The sequence below is a fragment of the Eleutherodactylus coqui genome, chromosome 5 (assembly GCF_035609145.1).
Source record: "Eleutherodactylus coqui strain aEleCoq1 chromosome 5, aEleCoq1.hap1, whole genome shotgun sequence".
In the NCBI taxonomy this organism is placed as follows: Eukaryota; Metazoa; Chordata; class Amphibia; order Anura; family Eleutherodactylidae; genus Eleutherodactylus; species Eleutherodactylus coqui.
The window spans coordinates 72,464,553-72,480,873 of NC_089841.1; the positions used below are offsets into that span (position 1 = coordinate 72,464,553).

The 16,321-nt window shown below is 44.8% G+C and overlaps 1 protein-coding gene across 1 annotated transcript in view; it reads right to left on the reverse strand.

Annotated features, from left to right (window-relative positions):
* The window catches only part of MTREX (Mtr4 exosome RNA helicase), a 93,735-nt gene that overhangs the window by 38,807 nt on the left and 38,607 nt on the right, over positions 1–16,321 (reverse strand). Inside the window, exons 14-19 of the mRNA XM_066602717.1 lie at positions 15,656–15,757; positions 15,401–15,526; positions 6,927–7,077; positions 5,480–5,652; positions 4,001–4,069; positions 765–893 (exon numbers count right to left, since the gene is read on the reverse strand). Coding sequence (XP_066458814.1) covers positions 765–893; positions 4,001–4,069; positions 5,480–5,652; positions 6,927–7,077; positions 15,401–15,526; positions 15,656–15,757 — 750 coding nt within the window. The remainder of the gene's footprint in view (positions 1–764; positions 894–4,000; positions 4,070–5,479; positions 5,653–6,926; positions 7,078–15,400; positions 15,527–15,655; positions 15,758–16,321) is intronic.

A 16,321-nucleotide genomic window follows, 5' to 3' on the forward strand; every position in this document is an offset into this window, starting at 1 on the left:
TATCTAACCAGCCTCTATTACATGTTGTGTAATGTATATAAACACAGCACAGGAGCAGTAGTTGTCCAGAACGAATGTGGATAGACATGGCGGACTCCATCAGACCTACAGACTGAGGGCTGTATGAACCATGCCTGTAACACGGACAACGGTCCAATGTCTATGGCATTGTGTTACTGAATACAAAGCAGTTAAGCTGCATTTATCCGAGGGGGGAGAGGGCAGTATACAGAAACTGTGTGCATGGTACATGGGGGCTGGGATGACTGCAGGATGTGTATTCCAATTACTGTAGATGCACATGTGTGAAAATAAAGAATAATTCACATTCACATTTACAAATTTACAAGTTTTGATCAGTGGGGGTCTGTTGCTGAGACCGATGCTGATCACTGAAACGAGTGGGCTGCAGCGGTCACCAAAGCGCTGTACCCCTTCAGCAGTCTTCATTTGCTGGTTTCTCTGGGCAGCTAAGGATAGACGCATAGATTTCTATAGACCTCTATACAACGGTCATGAGCTGCGGAGAGGAGCCGGCAAGACCTGAAGAAGGCTGAAGGGGCACAGCACTCATTGAAGTGCTGTAGCCCCTCGTTTCAGTGATCAGCTAAAGGACACCCACTGATGAAAACCTTTCACGTCTCGCTCTGACATGTCAAACGTTTCTAAAAAGTGCAGTTACTCTAACTTTAGGGTTGAAGATCTTCCGTGCCCATTATTATCAGGGACCACTAAGTATTCACCAGCCAGAACCACACACGTACCTGCATCTCTCCCTTCTCATCTGGTTTTGCAGGCTTCGCCGCTTCTGTTGCAGCATTTTTCAGGCTCTCTTTACAGCAGTTCAGCAACACTTCTACCACATAAATAGGATCCAGATCTCCAGTATTTGGCTAAAGAGAAAAGATTACGAGAAAAAGTCACTTAAACTGCACTTTTAAATGAAAATCTGGTCTATGATGTTTATTGAAACAACTCTCAGGAACAGAACATCCATCTTCCTTAAAGAATACAATCCAGCGAGGTTTCAGCTGTTTATGTGCAGAACTCGGAGGACATCCAGCTGTCGGCTTCACTGGCCTAAGTACCTTCACCTTTGAGCGTCATTTAACAGTTTACATCTACATACAAACTACAGGGAAAAAAAAAACCCAAAAAACTTTGTAACTACAGTAGATTACATGATTTATCTTGTATCCAGTGAGTTCCAGCCTGAGTTATAGTCCAAAGCTGTATTAAAGGGGTTGGATAGGACTTATGCTTAGGACTTAGGCCACACACATTAGGCGTAGATCTGCCGAACCCATTGATTATCTGATGTGTATTGTGGCCTACTGACTCTTCCGATGGCAGCGGAGAGAAGGATCGGGCTGCTGCATTTTAACTGATCAGTAAGGGTTTTTTTCTTTCCTTAAGGCCTCCTTCACACGGGCGACACCGCATCGCTGCGAGAAAAATCGCAGCGATATTGCATCGCTGCACTGTATGATATCGCTGCGATTTTCTCGCAGCAATACAGCGATTTTGTAGCGCTACAAAGTCGCAAGTGATGCTACAAAAATCACACGACTTTGTAGCATCTGCTACTGTCAAAGTTGCATCGCGTTGCATGCAAACCACGTTTTCGAGCGATGCAACAGAGAGGAAGGCTCCATAGGGAAACATGGGCTACAAAACCTCCCGTGTCGCGGGCATATCGCCAGACTTGCGAGGTTTTTGTGTCGTTTTGTAGCATGCTAGAAAACATCTCATGTGTGAAGGAACCCATAGCAAAGTATGGGCTTCATATACATGCGATTTGTAGCATCGTAGCAATACTACAAAATGGTGCGACTTTGTCGCCCGTGTGAAGGAGGCCTGAGGGTTACATCACTGCTAGGGGTGTTTGAAAGCAGCTTTCTCCCCCAACATAAAAGCATGCTTGGCCAAATGTACATGTGTAAGAAGGGGGGGAATTTATAAAGGTAGCTGAAAGCCATCGGGCTCATTACCACGAGCGTAATCTCACCTTGTGACCCATGCAGTGTTTTACGCATACTTCCGTGGGAATGAGCCCTCAGAATTCGGTGTTTGTTTAATTGGTGGAGGGGTTCACGGAACTCGCTATTCTTGGACACTGCAGCTCGGTCCAAAAGAGCAGGCGCAGTGCACAGATAACCAATGATGGGCTGCAGTGCTCCCTGTCCTGCTGATCAATGGTGGACCCCCATAGATTATATATCAATAGTCTATTATGGACCAAAAAAAAAAATCTCACAGCACGATTACTTTTAACACCTATACTTCACGCAGGAGCCCTTGTTTATACCAACTGCGTGGCTAGAAAAGTTCAATTTTTCGACAGCAGTGGCTCTCTGCTTCTGTGCACTCAGCATGGTGGAATAGTAAGGCTGGGTGAGCTGACCAATTCTCCAGTGTAAAGAAGCCCAAAATGGATGCAGAATAGCTTATCACCTTGTTTCCTGCTATGGAGTCTAATCTTATCATAAGCCCAGATGAGTACACCAAGTCCGTTACTTTTGCTTTGTTCTGCCAGCGGGGCCAAAAGCTGCGAACAGCTGAGACAAAGCAATTGGTTATCAACTCTTCCCCGGCAGAACACAGCGTGCGGTCCTGCTTATCAGCTGTTCTGCTGCACAATGGTTTTCAGGCAGAACCGAAATTCATTCTTCAATTCAACAGTGAAAGATGGGCACATTGACACAACAATTATCGCTCAAAAGATGGCTTTTCAGCGAGTTTTTTGCGATAACAATCGCTGTGTCTAAATGGGCCTTTATTTTTTGCCACCAAACATTCTACAAGTGAGCAAAGTGATATTTGCCAGAATAAAGTGTACTCCCATCTGCCTCCTTACATATGGACATGAGCAATTTTTCCCCAGGAAATAGAAACATTAGGAGAGAATGGTTGTTTTACGACCGTCAGCATGTTTGCTGTCCCATAGTAGTATCCTGCTAATGCATTACCTGATGGAGTGGAGCAGAGCAGTGGAGGGACATTTAGTTTCTCATCAAAGAGGCATATTAAAAAACTGCTGCATATGCACTTACCCAATAATGACATTTAGGTTTCCCTTTGGTGCAAGCAGGTCTTTACTTATGCATTGTGAAGGGCCAATCAATGGGATCCTGAGAGCAACAGGGGCCACCAACTAGAGAGCATAGCAACTCCTTTGAAGGTTTTCACTGCTGTCATGCACTGTGCTGGCACAACTCCTCAGCCCCATTCCAAGTCTATGCTGACTACAGGGGTCCCCTTTCGGGTACGTTCACAAGTTTCTGATTTGCTGCAGATTTTGTCACAGATTTGCAACAGATTTAATCACTTCAATTTGAACTCAACTGAAAGGGTAAAATCTGTTGCAGATCTGCACCAAAAGCTACAATAAAACACACCGCAAATCAGCAATGTGTCAGCACACTCCAACTTTTGATATAATGGGGTCCACAATGGTCAGACCTCCACTGACCTGGAAGTAAAGGCAAATCCTTGAAGCATGCCAATGATTACAAGGATAGGGAAAATCTTCAAGAAAAAAAAAAAAAAAAGAACCCGCGCAACAAAAATAAGTTCACCTCTATTCACAGGACGGGGAAAACTTACTGATTGGCAGGGGTCCAACCAAAGGGAACCGCATCGATCCCGAGAACAGCCATCAGGAGAGTCCCTGAACAAACAGGACAGGCAGTAGCACGTGTTCTGCTACATTCATTTCAATGGGATTGCCCGAAATCGCTGGAGGCCAAGAAGTCAGCCATCTCCAACAGTCCCACTGAAATGCATGGAGCAGCAGCGCCCATGAGTAACTGCCGCTCTGTTCATACTGGGACACTCCAGACAGCTGTTTTTGGACCGATGCAGTTCCCATCAGTTGGACCCACACTAATCAGCAACTTATTCCCCTATCCATTGAATAGAGGATGACTTATTTTGGTGGGACAGGCCTTTTAACGTAAAAGGGGAATACATAAACAATACATGTGAAAATATAACGGACCTTCACATTTGACTTTTTGGAGAAGTTGACCACCACACCCCATCCAAAATCATCCTCTTCATTCTTAACCTGCAAAAAAGGAACGGAGGAAAGCATGACATTTCTTGCAGCTTCATTATTACAGATCAGCAAAACAGATGGACTACATGACATTTCTGCAGGGGGCAAAGGGTGAAACATAAGATCATGTTTAATACAGGGCTGAGGAGTAATAAAACTGGTCATTATGAAGTCTTATGTCAAAAGCTGTGAAAATGACTAATGGAAAAAGTGATAAAAATGGGCTCCAATTGGCAGAGAAACAGAGGGTGACAGCATGTATTGTGTAAATGCCCGGGTAGCAGCTGCTTGGCATAAGGACAGATCTCCAGACAACTGTGCGAGACGGCCATGTACAGTATATTACAGCAAGTACATAAATACCACTAGTGGGAAGCAGAAAGGTCAGGACCACCAGATAAATGGAGGGCTTGGTTGTGGTAGGATACGGTAGGTTTTCTCATTCGAAAGAAAGAATATCATTTACGGTACTAAACACATTGTGCAGCTTTCAAACATACGAAACGAACGCTCGTTCAGATGATAACTGCCCGGTGTAAACATGCCCTGCAATCACCCGACAGATGGAAATAAGAAACCCACCTCTGTTTGCCACAGATCAGATCTGTTAAGCAGGCAGAAAAACCAAAGGTTGTCCGCAGCACAACGCCCTGCGTAAACCTGCATGTACTGCTGACCAGGAGGGACCTGTAGGTGCCCGAGTGATTGCACTACCTACCTTTGGGTCACATACAGTACTGATGAACAAGTCCTGTAAATTAAGCATCAAATGACCTGCTACGTCATTGATCGTTACCAGACAAACAAAAAAAATCTAAGCGCCGCAATTTTTTATGTTTCCTGCCTTTTGGCACACCCATCATTGATGAGGTGTGCTAAAAGTAGAAAATAGAGCAGATAGCGCTCGAAAATTGCCATGTTGGAAAGCGCTGCATTCGAGCACGTCTGCGAGGCTCGATTGAAATCAATAGCAATGTTGTACCGCGATTACAATGGGGTTCAAAATGCGTGGCAGAATGGATGCGTGAGCGCAGCCTCAGTTTAAATGGGCCTTAAAAATGAAACTGTCATCATGGTAGAGCCCCATAAACTACATCATGGGGCTCAAACGTTAGAGAATGGCGTTTCATACTGACTGGGTGCTTACTCCATGTCACTGTGAAGTTGGCGCAAGCACACAGCATGACTCTTGACAACCTGCTGTGGCTCTCCCATAGAGATGAATGGGAAAGCGTGTGCACACAGCTGGATAAGAAGAGGCAGGCAGTGGGTGCTCGCCAATTTCAAGGGACACGGGGCAGGAAAGGGGCATTCGGTATGTGTATAGTTTATGGGGCTCAAACATGTCACTAAGTTCGCTTTAACCAATGCTGTACATCAGTCGGGATCCAGTACTCAAAGCAGAAGCAACAGTCTTACCTTGACCAGCCGCCCAGGCTGCAGAAAAGGGAGGCAATACTTGGGCTTGTGGATGTAATCTTCAATCTCCTTGGCAAGTTTAGCAAGCTGCTGGCGAATCTTGTAATAGGTTACAACACTTTCCTCATTAGTGATCTGGATGCTGTTATACTGTTCCTCCAGTTTCTTCACCTCTGGAAGTTAGGAGGGGTGAGGAGAGGGTCAGCGCTAACACTTTACAAAAGGTACAAAGCATTAAGAAGTTTTTACTATTAACAGATCGCATTACTTCTGTTCTCCGAGGGTGGAGGATTCTTCTCAGTTGTGTGCTGAACTGAGCGCCGGCCAGTCATCAGCAGTGGTATTCATCCATATACCATAGCAGAGCTGAGGCAACTAACCCCTTAATGACCAACAGGACCAGACACCTCAGAATTTTACGCACGTGCTGTTTTTTTTCCGACCGTATTCTCTTCTGCTTTGGCCACCAAAATTATTTTTGCTTTTCTTCATGACATATAGCGCCATTTTTTGCTACATTTCTCTTGCAGAATTTTTTTGTTTTTTCTTTATTAGGTGTAATACATAAATTAAATTCTTATAGTAATGCAAAATTAAAATCTAGGAATGCATTCCACGTTCAATTGTGGTTGTTTTGATTTAGAACTTGGATAGTTTCAGATGACAGGGTGGCTGGGGCAACGGTTTAGGTTAGCGGGTTACTTTTTTTAACTTATTTTTTCCACATATGTCCAACACGACCTCTGGGGGACATTCACACGGTCATTTTTATCTCTTAACTTACACTTAAACTGGAGTACCTATAGGAGCAGCATCCGTAGAAGCCCCAGTTCTAGGGTAAAACACCCCCTTATAGTGACAGTACTCATTGGCGGAGCTGGGCTGCTAGGACCCAGCAGCTCTCCCAGGCTATGGGATGCAAGCAAACACCTGATCTCCAGGTCCAATATAGGAAACCGTACTGTCGCTTCCTCTATACACCACACTGAGCACTGTGTAAGCTTAAAAAGATAAGACAGAAGTGGTAATAAACAGCTTCTTCTCGACTGTCAAGAACAGAAGTTGTAATCTGCGCTGTACATTTATGACATCGCAGGTTTAAAGCCCAGGACCTAGCGCCATAAATTTACAGTGTTCGGTCATTAATGGGTTGAAAAATGTTCCTAGAGCCCAATTTATAATCTGGAAAGCTTCTGAGCTTACACATTCCAGCATCCCCTACTGCCTCATAATCTTTACAAAGCTTGAGTAGGTTTTATATTCTATCTACATATTGCATACATATACTGCAGCGCTGTACATCGCTTGGTATTGGGTTCTGTTCCCATTGAGGATCATAAACCAGCAGCGAAGACATCAGATTAGCTCAGAGCACACAGGGCAACTCTTATGTCCCACCAGGAAGAATCACCCAAACAGCAACCATGGAGAGAAAGTCACCACTTACTCTCTGCTACTCCAGGAATGGCTCTGTAGTGCTGGAACTGATAGAAGGACTTTTCCAGCATGTATTCGGGGTTAATTTCCTCCACACGCAGCAGGTTCAGCACCATGTTGTACGTCAGATGGAATGCGCTGTTAAGCGGATCAGCTGATCCCTACAAACAGAAGAAGAAGGAAAAAAAAAACAAAACTTAAGTTATAGAAGGAATTAAAGGGGTATTCCAGTTGTAGGTCGTTTTTTTTCCAAGTTTTCACCCATCCACTTGCTGCCCACATGAACATAGTGGACAGCAAGCTAAATTTGACCAGCGGCATTTTTTTTTTGGTGGAGGGCACGGGAAGGGGTGGGGGTGGAGGGGGGGTTAAGAGAAGGAAACGGAGCAACAGCATGAAATCTGACTTCCCTACTTTAAAGCAATTGAAAGTGAATGCTGTAAATCTGCTTTTCCTTTTGTAATCTACATACAACAAGACTTCCCGCATACGTTCAGCTTCCCATTTGCTTCCACAGATCGGGCCTGGGCTGTCAATCTGACACTTGCTACGTTTGCCAGAAAAGGAAGATGAGGTGTCTGAGAAGACCAGCGGGCTTCATCCTGGCACACAGACCTTTTAATAACACAATCCGCTGCACAGTCTTGATGTAAAGTCAACCCTGGCACCGACAGATTCAGGGAATTGTGGATGTTCGTCTGGAACAAGTAGACTTAACACGGACAAATGGGAGCAATGATTTTTTCAGGTCATATTACTACACAATGTGTAATTACTGGATTACAAACTGCATACAAAAGGGAGGAAACACTTTTCTGGATTACTAGATGCCAGATTAAAGGAACGTCCCAGTTTATAGTATTTACCCCTTAACTAATCATTGGTAACGGTGGTTAATACATGAAGCTTTATGGGGACTTTACACAGGTGCCTGCGAGTCCCAAAGACTATTGCTCTTCTGCTTTCACACAGGAGCGGTAATCATTCAGTGAAGGGTGGTCTGCCAGATAGGATGCTGTCAGAAGAGACAGTCTCACGACTCAACACCGTAATCTCTCACCCATTTATATCAAACAGGAAACTTGTGTTTCCCGGATGTGAGGGGAGCAGATGAAGGGGTCAGGACATCCAATGCCCCCGGGCTGCTCTTCTTTATGGAAGCACTGGCCGAAACAGGGTATGCATTGAGCCAAACACAAAGTGTGACTGTGTCCACATTTACTGGATCTCGCAGGCTAATACCAGAAATCACACTAATTTCCTATAAGGTATCAGGAGAGGAAATGAGAAGAGCCAAGAAAATCCTGCACGAGGGTTGTCCATCCTGTTAAGAACTGCGGCTTTCTACGCCATCTCTCATCGTGTTATATGGAGGTCTGTGAACACATGTCCACAAGTGTCACTGGTACTGAAGCCCATTTCCAGGGGGAATATCAGAGGAACAGAACAAGACAGAGTTCTAAGACATTATTTTGCAGCAAAAGAGCATCCCAGGTGTTTAGATGACCCTCACAGACTCGAAAAGAGACAGTCCCATAAATTGACCCCCACCCCTCACAAAAGAGGTATATATGCCTTTACCATTTCTTGACCACTTAATGCAAATTTACATCGTGCGGTCATGAAGTGTGTATGGAGCGGGCTTAGGACCAGAGTACGTGCCATACGCAGTGCCAGCAGCTGTTTGACAGCGATGGGTAACTGCCACAATAAGGGCTCATTCACACGGCCATATGCTTAAAATGCTGGGAGCATTATACAGCGTTTTGCCGGTCTGTGCGCGCCAGCTATCGCTGCGTAGGGCAGCGATTGTGCGTGGCAGCATATCTCAAGCACACTCACGCGCAGCGTGACTAGTTTTTAAAAAAATCCCAGCTCTATCTCTTAGTGATGCTGCGTATTAAACACTGCACATATACAATGTATTGCGCATGTACAGCGTTTTAGATGCATCCATAGAGAACCACAGAGCTGAAGGCGTGTAATACGCGGTAAAATAGAACGTGCTGCATTTTTCTTACGTGCGTATTATATGCAATGAAAAACGCTTGTGCGAGTTGGACTCAGAATATGGCAACAAAGTTTAAAAGTAGAAAAACAAAAAAAAAAAAAACAAAAAAAAAAAAAGCACCCATAAAAATTTGGCCTCACTGCAATCATGTGAACACTAAGAAAATAACACCCCCATCAACAATAAAAAGGGGGGAATTTTTAAATTTCACCCCACAAAAATAACAAACAAAAAACGTTTTTCAATACATCAAATCGTACAATTAAAAAAAAATAAATAAAAATACAACTCACCCCACAAACAAACCCTCATACAGCTATGTCAATGGAAAAAATTATAAAGCGAGAAACAAAAAAAAAAATTATACAAAAATGTTTAAGTCTCTGGTTTTGAGGGGGTTAAAGGGGGTTTTACTACCAAAGTTATCGCGTCCTGTGAATAGAGGTTACGCATGGGATAGTGGAGATCCCAGCAGCTGGACCCTCACCTGATGCCAAAGGCATTACTGTTCCATTTGTTTCTATAGGAACAAGTGCTTGGCTATCCTCCGCAGTACCAATGAAGTTAACAGAGCAGCGGTGCGCATACTTGACCTTCACTTCATTCAGAGACCTTCAGGGCTCCCATTCTCAGCATCACCAAGGATCCCAGCTATTAGACCCCCATTGATCAGATATAGAGGATAACTTTATTTCTTGGGTTAATCCCCTTTAAACTGTAGAGAAATCCCTTTAAAAAGGGGTTATTCGGTTTAAGCCCCAAAGCAGGCAATGGTGGCCAATGCACAACACAACAGCAATACTGAATCTGCTACATCTAGCACCTTCCGGCTCTTGCCAGCAGGTTTTATTTACCTAGCTGCAAAAGGTGACATTACATCAACAACACTGCAGCCAATCACTGACATCGGTGGTAGATTAACTATTGTGTCTCTCCACAACTGGCCAAGAGGGTCTTCCTTGTTGCATGAGAAAAAAAAAAAAAACACGCACAAGAGTCCGCCTGCTGGAGAGTTGCTGTCACTGCACAATTACCTCCTACAGCTTGGCATCCAGAGTTCTTTCCATTACAGAAAGGAAGTAACAAAACTCGAGTCTCTTGCTTAACCCATCATAAAACTGTCTAGTTTTTCCAGATCGAACACTTGTTTCTCAAGACACCAGTGTCGTATAATCTGTATCTTATCACTTCTGGAAATGGCAACCGAGTCAAATCTACTTTTCACTTAACAAAAAGATGGGAAAAAAAAGCAACAAGAAGCGAGAGGGACTATGACGAAAATCTAGAACCAGGTCCATAAAATTAAGACACGTTCTAAAACGCGATGTAACCGGCATGTGTCCAGACATCTGAAAGTGATAAAAGCTCACCACACGTGGACTTCATAGCGGATTGGCCTCAATGTTGTTAACTGTGTATGCGGAGAGTTAAAGGGGAAACTCAGTTTTAATATATGGGAGTTCAGCAGATGGAACTTTAGTGTTTGCAGTTTGATGTATGTTATCTATCTAAAGCGGGTCCCCAAAAATGCTGATCTGAGGACATATCTGTTGGGGAGACCATTTACATGCTGCGCAGGAGAATAAGATGTACAGAGGTCACTCATTCAGCCATGTGCGACCCAGACAAACCCTGCCGGCCACAGTGTCAAGTGTCAGCCAATCCCTATACATTAAAAAGGGTTCTACATAATTGGAAAAACATGACTACTTGCTTTCAAAAACAGCTGTAATACCAACCATGACCTGTAGACAGAGTGCACTGTTTCTGGAAGAAAGCAGACATGTTTTTCTAGACAACTCCTTTAACACCAAATATCCCTGTGTTTAGCCTGGTCAGGAGACTATAGAGCCTTATTCAACATGGAGATGTATATGGCTACCCTAAAGGATCTAGAATCGCACCCGCACTAAGGACTTCGTGATTCATGCCCGTGTAGGCAACAGACTTCAGACACCGCACAAATTCACAATAGCCAATTACGTAACTTGCATTTAAGTTTTTCAAAGACCGATCACCCATTCAAAAGGGGAGGGGGAAAAAAACAAAAAAAACAAGGGGCAATCCATTTTCATGGACCAGAATAGCGTTCAGATGATCGGCGCTCCTTGGCAAGGTCTCCCAATGAGTGTACAGCCTCATCTCAGTCGTCTGAGACAATCTACAAGCCCAACCACACAGACGCCACAGCCCCTCAGGGTGAAATCCCTTATGGATGTGCTCACTGTACTCCCAAGTACTTCAGTAACCAGTCTGAGCTCGAAGAAACCGTATACGATTGGAGGGGAATTTAGCAATTGATCTGTTTCACTTTAAGGCCGCCTGCATGTGGCAGAGCCAGATTCCACATGCGGGAGCCCGCAGCGGCATCCGGCTCTGCCCCCAGTCAGTGACCCCGCGTACCTGTCTTCTGTTGTCTTAATCTGTACCGCAGATGATCCGGATGGCTAGCCGTCGGACATGCTCAGTAAAGAATTTATTTTTTTTTTAAAGGTTTATTTTTCCCATTCCGTCGCTTGGCAATTATGTGTGTCTCGCAACGTTTCTGCAATGTCAATTGTGGAAAGGCCGCGGGTCAGACAGCTTTCACTACCTTCAATGGAAGCCATCTGCGCGGAATCGACGCTGAAAATAGAACAAGCTGCGATTTTTTATCCGCAAGCGGAAATCGCAATTGGTGTCCGCTCGTGTGCAGGAGGCAGCAGTTCTCCATAGGATGTAACGAACTATTTGCTGCGGATGCCGACTGCGAATTCCACAATGCAAATCTGCCCGTGTGCAGGCGGCCTTAAAAGATCTAGAAAATCTACAATTTGTGGTGCATATCATATCTGTGCCATAAAGTTACAAAATGACGGGTAGAGAAAATTTACAAAAGTAGGTGACGTTTGGTGGGAGGTGCGCAATCAAAAACGGTTCAACAAATCTGCTATGTTTTAAGTCAGAAAACGGCTCAAAAACTGATACAAATCTATACCTGCTCAACAGGCCTCAAAAACACTAAGAGCCGCGCGCAGCTCAGTGCCTTTGGTGCATTTTAAGTCAAGGCGTACAAGCTTAAAAACTGGGGAGGGAAATGCTATTCTTAATAAATTATCGAGAACCTCCTAAACTATCCATGACTAGAGATGAGCGAGCGTACTCCCTAAGGCAAACTACTCCAGCCAGTAGTGCCTTATTCAAGTACCTGCCCGCTCGTCTCTAAAGATTCGGGTGCCGGCGGGGGAAGAGCGATGAGGAACGGAGGGGAAATGTCTCTCTCTCTCACTATCTCCCCCCCCCCCCGCTCCTCCCTGCTCACTCCCGCAACTCACCGCTCTCCCCCGCCGGCACCCGAATCTTTAGAGACGAGCGGGCAGGTACTCGCATAAGGCACTACTCGCTCGAGTAGTTTAACCTAGGCGAGTATGCTCGCTCATCTCTATCCATGACGTATCCTCAGGATAGGACATCAATGGTTGATAGAGGTCTGCCGCTAGGGACCCCCGGAGATCAGCTAAATAAAACGGCCACAGCACTTGGGCGAGTGTCACGTCCTCTTCTCAGACATGTGATGTCACATTCATCGGTCACATAACCTGAGAGCAGCTCAACTCCATTCAAGTGAAAGGGACTGAGCTGCTATACCAAGTACAGCCACTATGGGTATGGACTGAAGCAACAGAGGCAGCATCCTGAGCGCTGCAGTCCCTTCCATCAGCTGATCACCGATCAACTATTGGTGACCCTTCCTGAGGATGGGTCATCAGTCTCAGAAAACACCTAACTGTTTGCACTGATGCAGAGTTACAGTCTATATTGCACTTCACAGTTGCATTCACAATTTGCAGGCTTCAGAGCTGAAAGCTCCCAGCATTCCTTGCTACTTCAATATTTCCATAAAGCTTGCTCTGGTGATTTACATTCGCTGTCAGGCACTGTACTGCAATCAGCAATTCCCAAATATACAATCTTCAAGTTCACATATGGTCCTCTGAGGATGAACTTCTACCTTCAAGGTCTGCCAATTGTGCTGACGAGGCATGAACATCACCTACATGTCTGCTTTGTGGGATTTTAAAAGATTCGTGCATTTTAGATGTTCATTCCTTTACGCGTTAAAGAAAAAAAAAAAAAAGTCATAAAGTTCACACAACTAAAGCGAGACGATTACAGGATTAGGAGGCAAAAGGGTATTAAGCGAGTGAGGTTCACACATATGGACGCCATACTCTGCCTCCGAGGTCTAGTGACTCACACACCGTGAACCTGTTGGCAAGGCCTGAATTCACACCCAAAGGTTATGCCAACAAAAATGTTGTCACAGATTGTGGAAAAGGGAAAAAGAATATGGTGGAGTTGCAAAAACGGGCCCAGAGACAAAAAAACATCACTTCACTATGGAGGCAAAACACCCTTCATAAAGCACCTGAATCAGAGTTGGGTGAGAGATTACAATGTAAACACTAAAATGACCCATTATGGGTTTTATTCCACCTGCTTGAGCCAAGATAATAAGATCCTTACATGGCACGTAGCGCTATTCTGCAGTGATCGCCCTTGTTCCCAGCAGGGCTCACAATCTGATCTCCGTACCCCTTAATGCTCCCACACACAAAACCAGCCATTCCAGCTAATAAAATGCCCACGCATGTATCAATGCAAAACCAGACAGATTCATCCTTCCAAGAATGCCGGAAAGAATATAATAAAAAACACGCAGGTAATGTCGTATACTGGAGCTGGAACGGGTCAATTTCCTGCGATTTCATTGACTCCAGGCAGAAATCCACTTTAAATCTAATCTATCAATATAACGTTAGTGTTAAAATCGGTACCAGGTGTGAATACAGAAAGCTTTGCAATATATTTTTTTAGTGATCTTAACCATGTAGTTCCCCATTTCCCCACTTCCAAAAAAAAAAAAAAGGCCAAGTAGAAAACAAGTGCCAGACATGGAGGAGGGAGACGCAGCTGCAGGATTTCTGCCAGAAAGGGGAGCAGCAGTGGAGAAGGAACATTTGGTAAAACCGGTCCTCAGCAAGCATATAGATGAGATGGGCATTTACCAGACTCAGCAGATGGATGTAAAAATGTCAAGATTTGCAGTCCAACTAAACATTTCTGGCTCTGCTACATCCAATATATCTTGATTCAAACGAGTTTCCCCACTATAGGGAGAAATGGAAAGACGCTAAAGTAAGTCTCCCTTCCAAATATTAAGGGAGACTCAACATTAGAAGGGAACCTGTCATTAACTTTGGCGCTCTATAAACTACATTATGGGGCTCAGAAGGTGAGGGAACGGGAAGCTGCGTTTCATACTCACCAGGTGCCTCATTCCTGCGCTGTGTCCCCGCACGCACATAGCGCGACTCTTCAGATGGCTCTGTGCGCTCCCATTCATCTCTATGGGAGAGTTTGCGGACAGAGCAGTCTGAAGGGTCACGCTGTGAGCACGCACCAACTTCGCAGGGACTGAGCATCTGATGGAGTATGAGGAACGGCTCCCTGTTTCCTCACTTTTGAGCCCCATACCATATTTTATGAAGCTTAAAGGGGAAGACAGGCTCCCTCCACGCGTTTCCGTTCCCGCACCCGGACAGCTGCAATGCAGCCCCAGTCATTAATATAAGGCTTGGTGCGCACTAGCTATGATGCAAGTTGCACGTGCGATACTGAGGCGCAAACACTATTTAGCAGCACATGAATAATGTACATTGACACACATTAGGAATAGGACATGCCATGGGTCTTTTATCCTGCACCATTGGTACGTGTGACAAAATGACCATAGCCTCATATTGCCTCTACAGTGGGGCCTTGTGCTGTTGGTGGATTAGCATTGACCGCATACGACACAAACATATAAGTGTGCCAGATGCCCAAAACTGTGTTCCAGTTCCCTGCAAAGCCAGTGGGAGGGAGCAAAGCCGCCCCTTTGGTTCTAGGCTGGTGGATGTCTCAGCTGTCAGACTCTCACAGATTTCAGCGTTCTGGCATATCCCAGTGATATACTAGGACATTCGAAAATGAGAATACCCTTAATCCATCCAATAAAAGGGATATTTCTAGAATGAACATTTATCACATATACACAGGATAACTGCTAATAATCTGATCGCTGAGGATCAAACCAGTCATGAGAACGGGGGTCCTGTGTCGCCCTCCCCTTGTCGCTGCACCCACATAGTGAGGAGCTTAAGAAGAGCAGCGGTCGAGCATGTACACTGCCGCTCCATGGGACTGTCAACAATAAGCAAAGCACAACATCTTGTTATCGCCATCATCCTACAGAGAGGCAATGCGTATGCTTATCCACCGCTTGGTGCAAGCTGTGGGTGGAGAACTGGGCCCCCCGTTCTCACGATTGGAGTGACCCTCAGCGATCAGACATTTATCACTCATTCCTGTAGATACATGATAAATATTAATTCTGGGAATACCCCTTTACATAATAAATCTCACCCATAGAGGGGATTACAGTAAATTACCTTCAGTAGCTGCTTTCCAACTGTGGGGCTCATTTTCTCATCAACCATGAGAATGACTATTCCCCTTTCATCCATGCCACGTCTCCCGGCTCGTCCAGACATCTGAATATATTCCCCTGAAGAAATCTAGAAAGAAAATCTAATTATACTGATTGATGATATTTGGAAGAGAAGATTAGATTAAATTATAGCAGATTCAAGGGAGTAAAAGTGAGCAGAGCATTTTTCCCCTTTTCATACTCAGAGGTGACTCACCCAGCGAAAGTCTTTGCCATCAAATTTCCTAGCGTTCGTGAATAAGACCGTCCTGGCCGGCATGTTTATACCCATAGCAAAGGTTTCTGTGGCAAATAAAGCCTGTCGAGAAATAAAATTGAATGCAGAACTTCAGAGCTGTGCAAATAGCAAAACTGTTCCAGACATGTACAAAGTAAATAAATGACTTTGCCTATGTTCCAATTTTTGTACCAGGAATAAAAAAAATAAGACCACCTGGGTACATAAGAGGTTAGATCCCCATTGTAGGCACGAGCTCAAAAGCTAACATTTCAAGTGTCAATACAGAAGGCACGGGGTGGGGGCGGTTGGTTTTACATATACACTGAATAGCCACTTTAATCAGAGAGCGCGGCGCTTTCACGATTGGCGCTTCCCTGTATGGATATCAGACACGTGACCCTCTGAGTGAGGCATAAAGCCACAAGACAAGTTTTCTGTGGATCTGTTTGAATGTGAATTATTAAAAAAAAAAAAAGCTTCTGAGGTGTGGCCTAAAGCGTGATGTGAGTAGTGGAGGTGCGCTAGGAGAACTCCCGTCTGTCCTGATAGTTCGGCTCTCTTCCAGGGCCAATGTCTATCTCTGCCGTGCCGATCGTCCTGCTAGCTTCTGGGCCAGTGGTTGTGTTGATCACCGTTCCTACT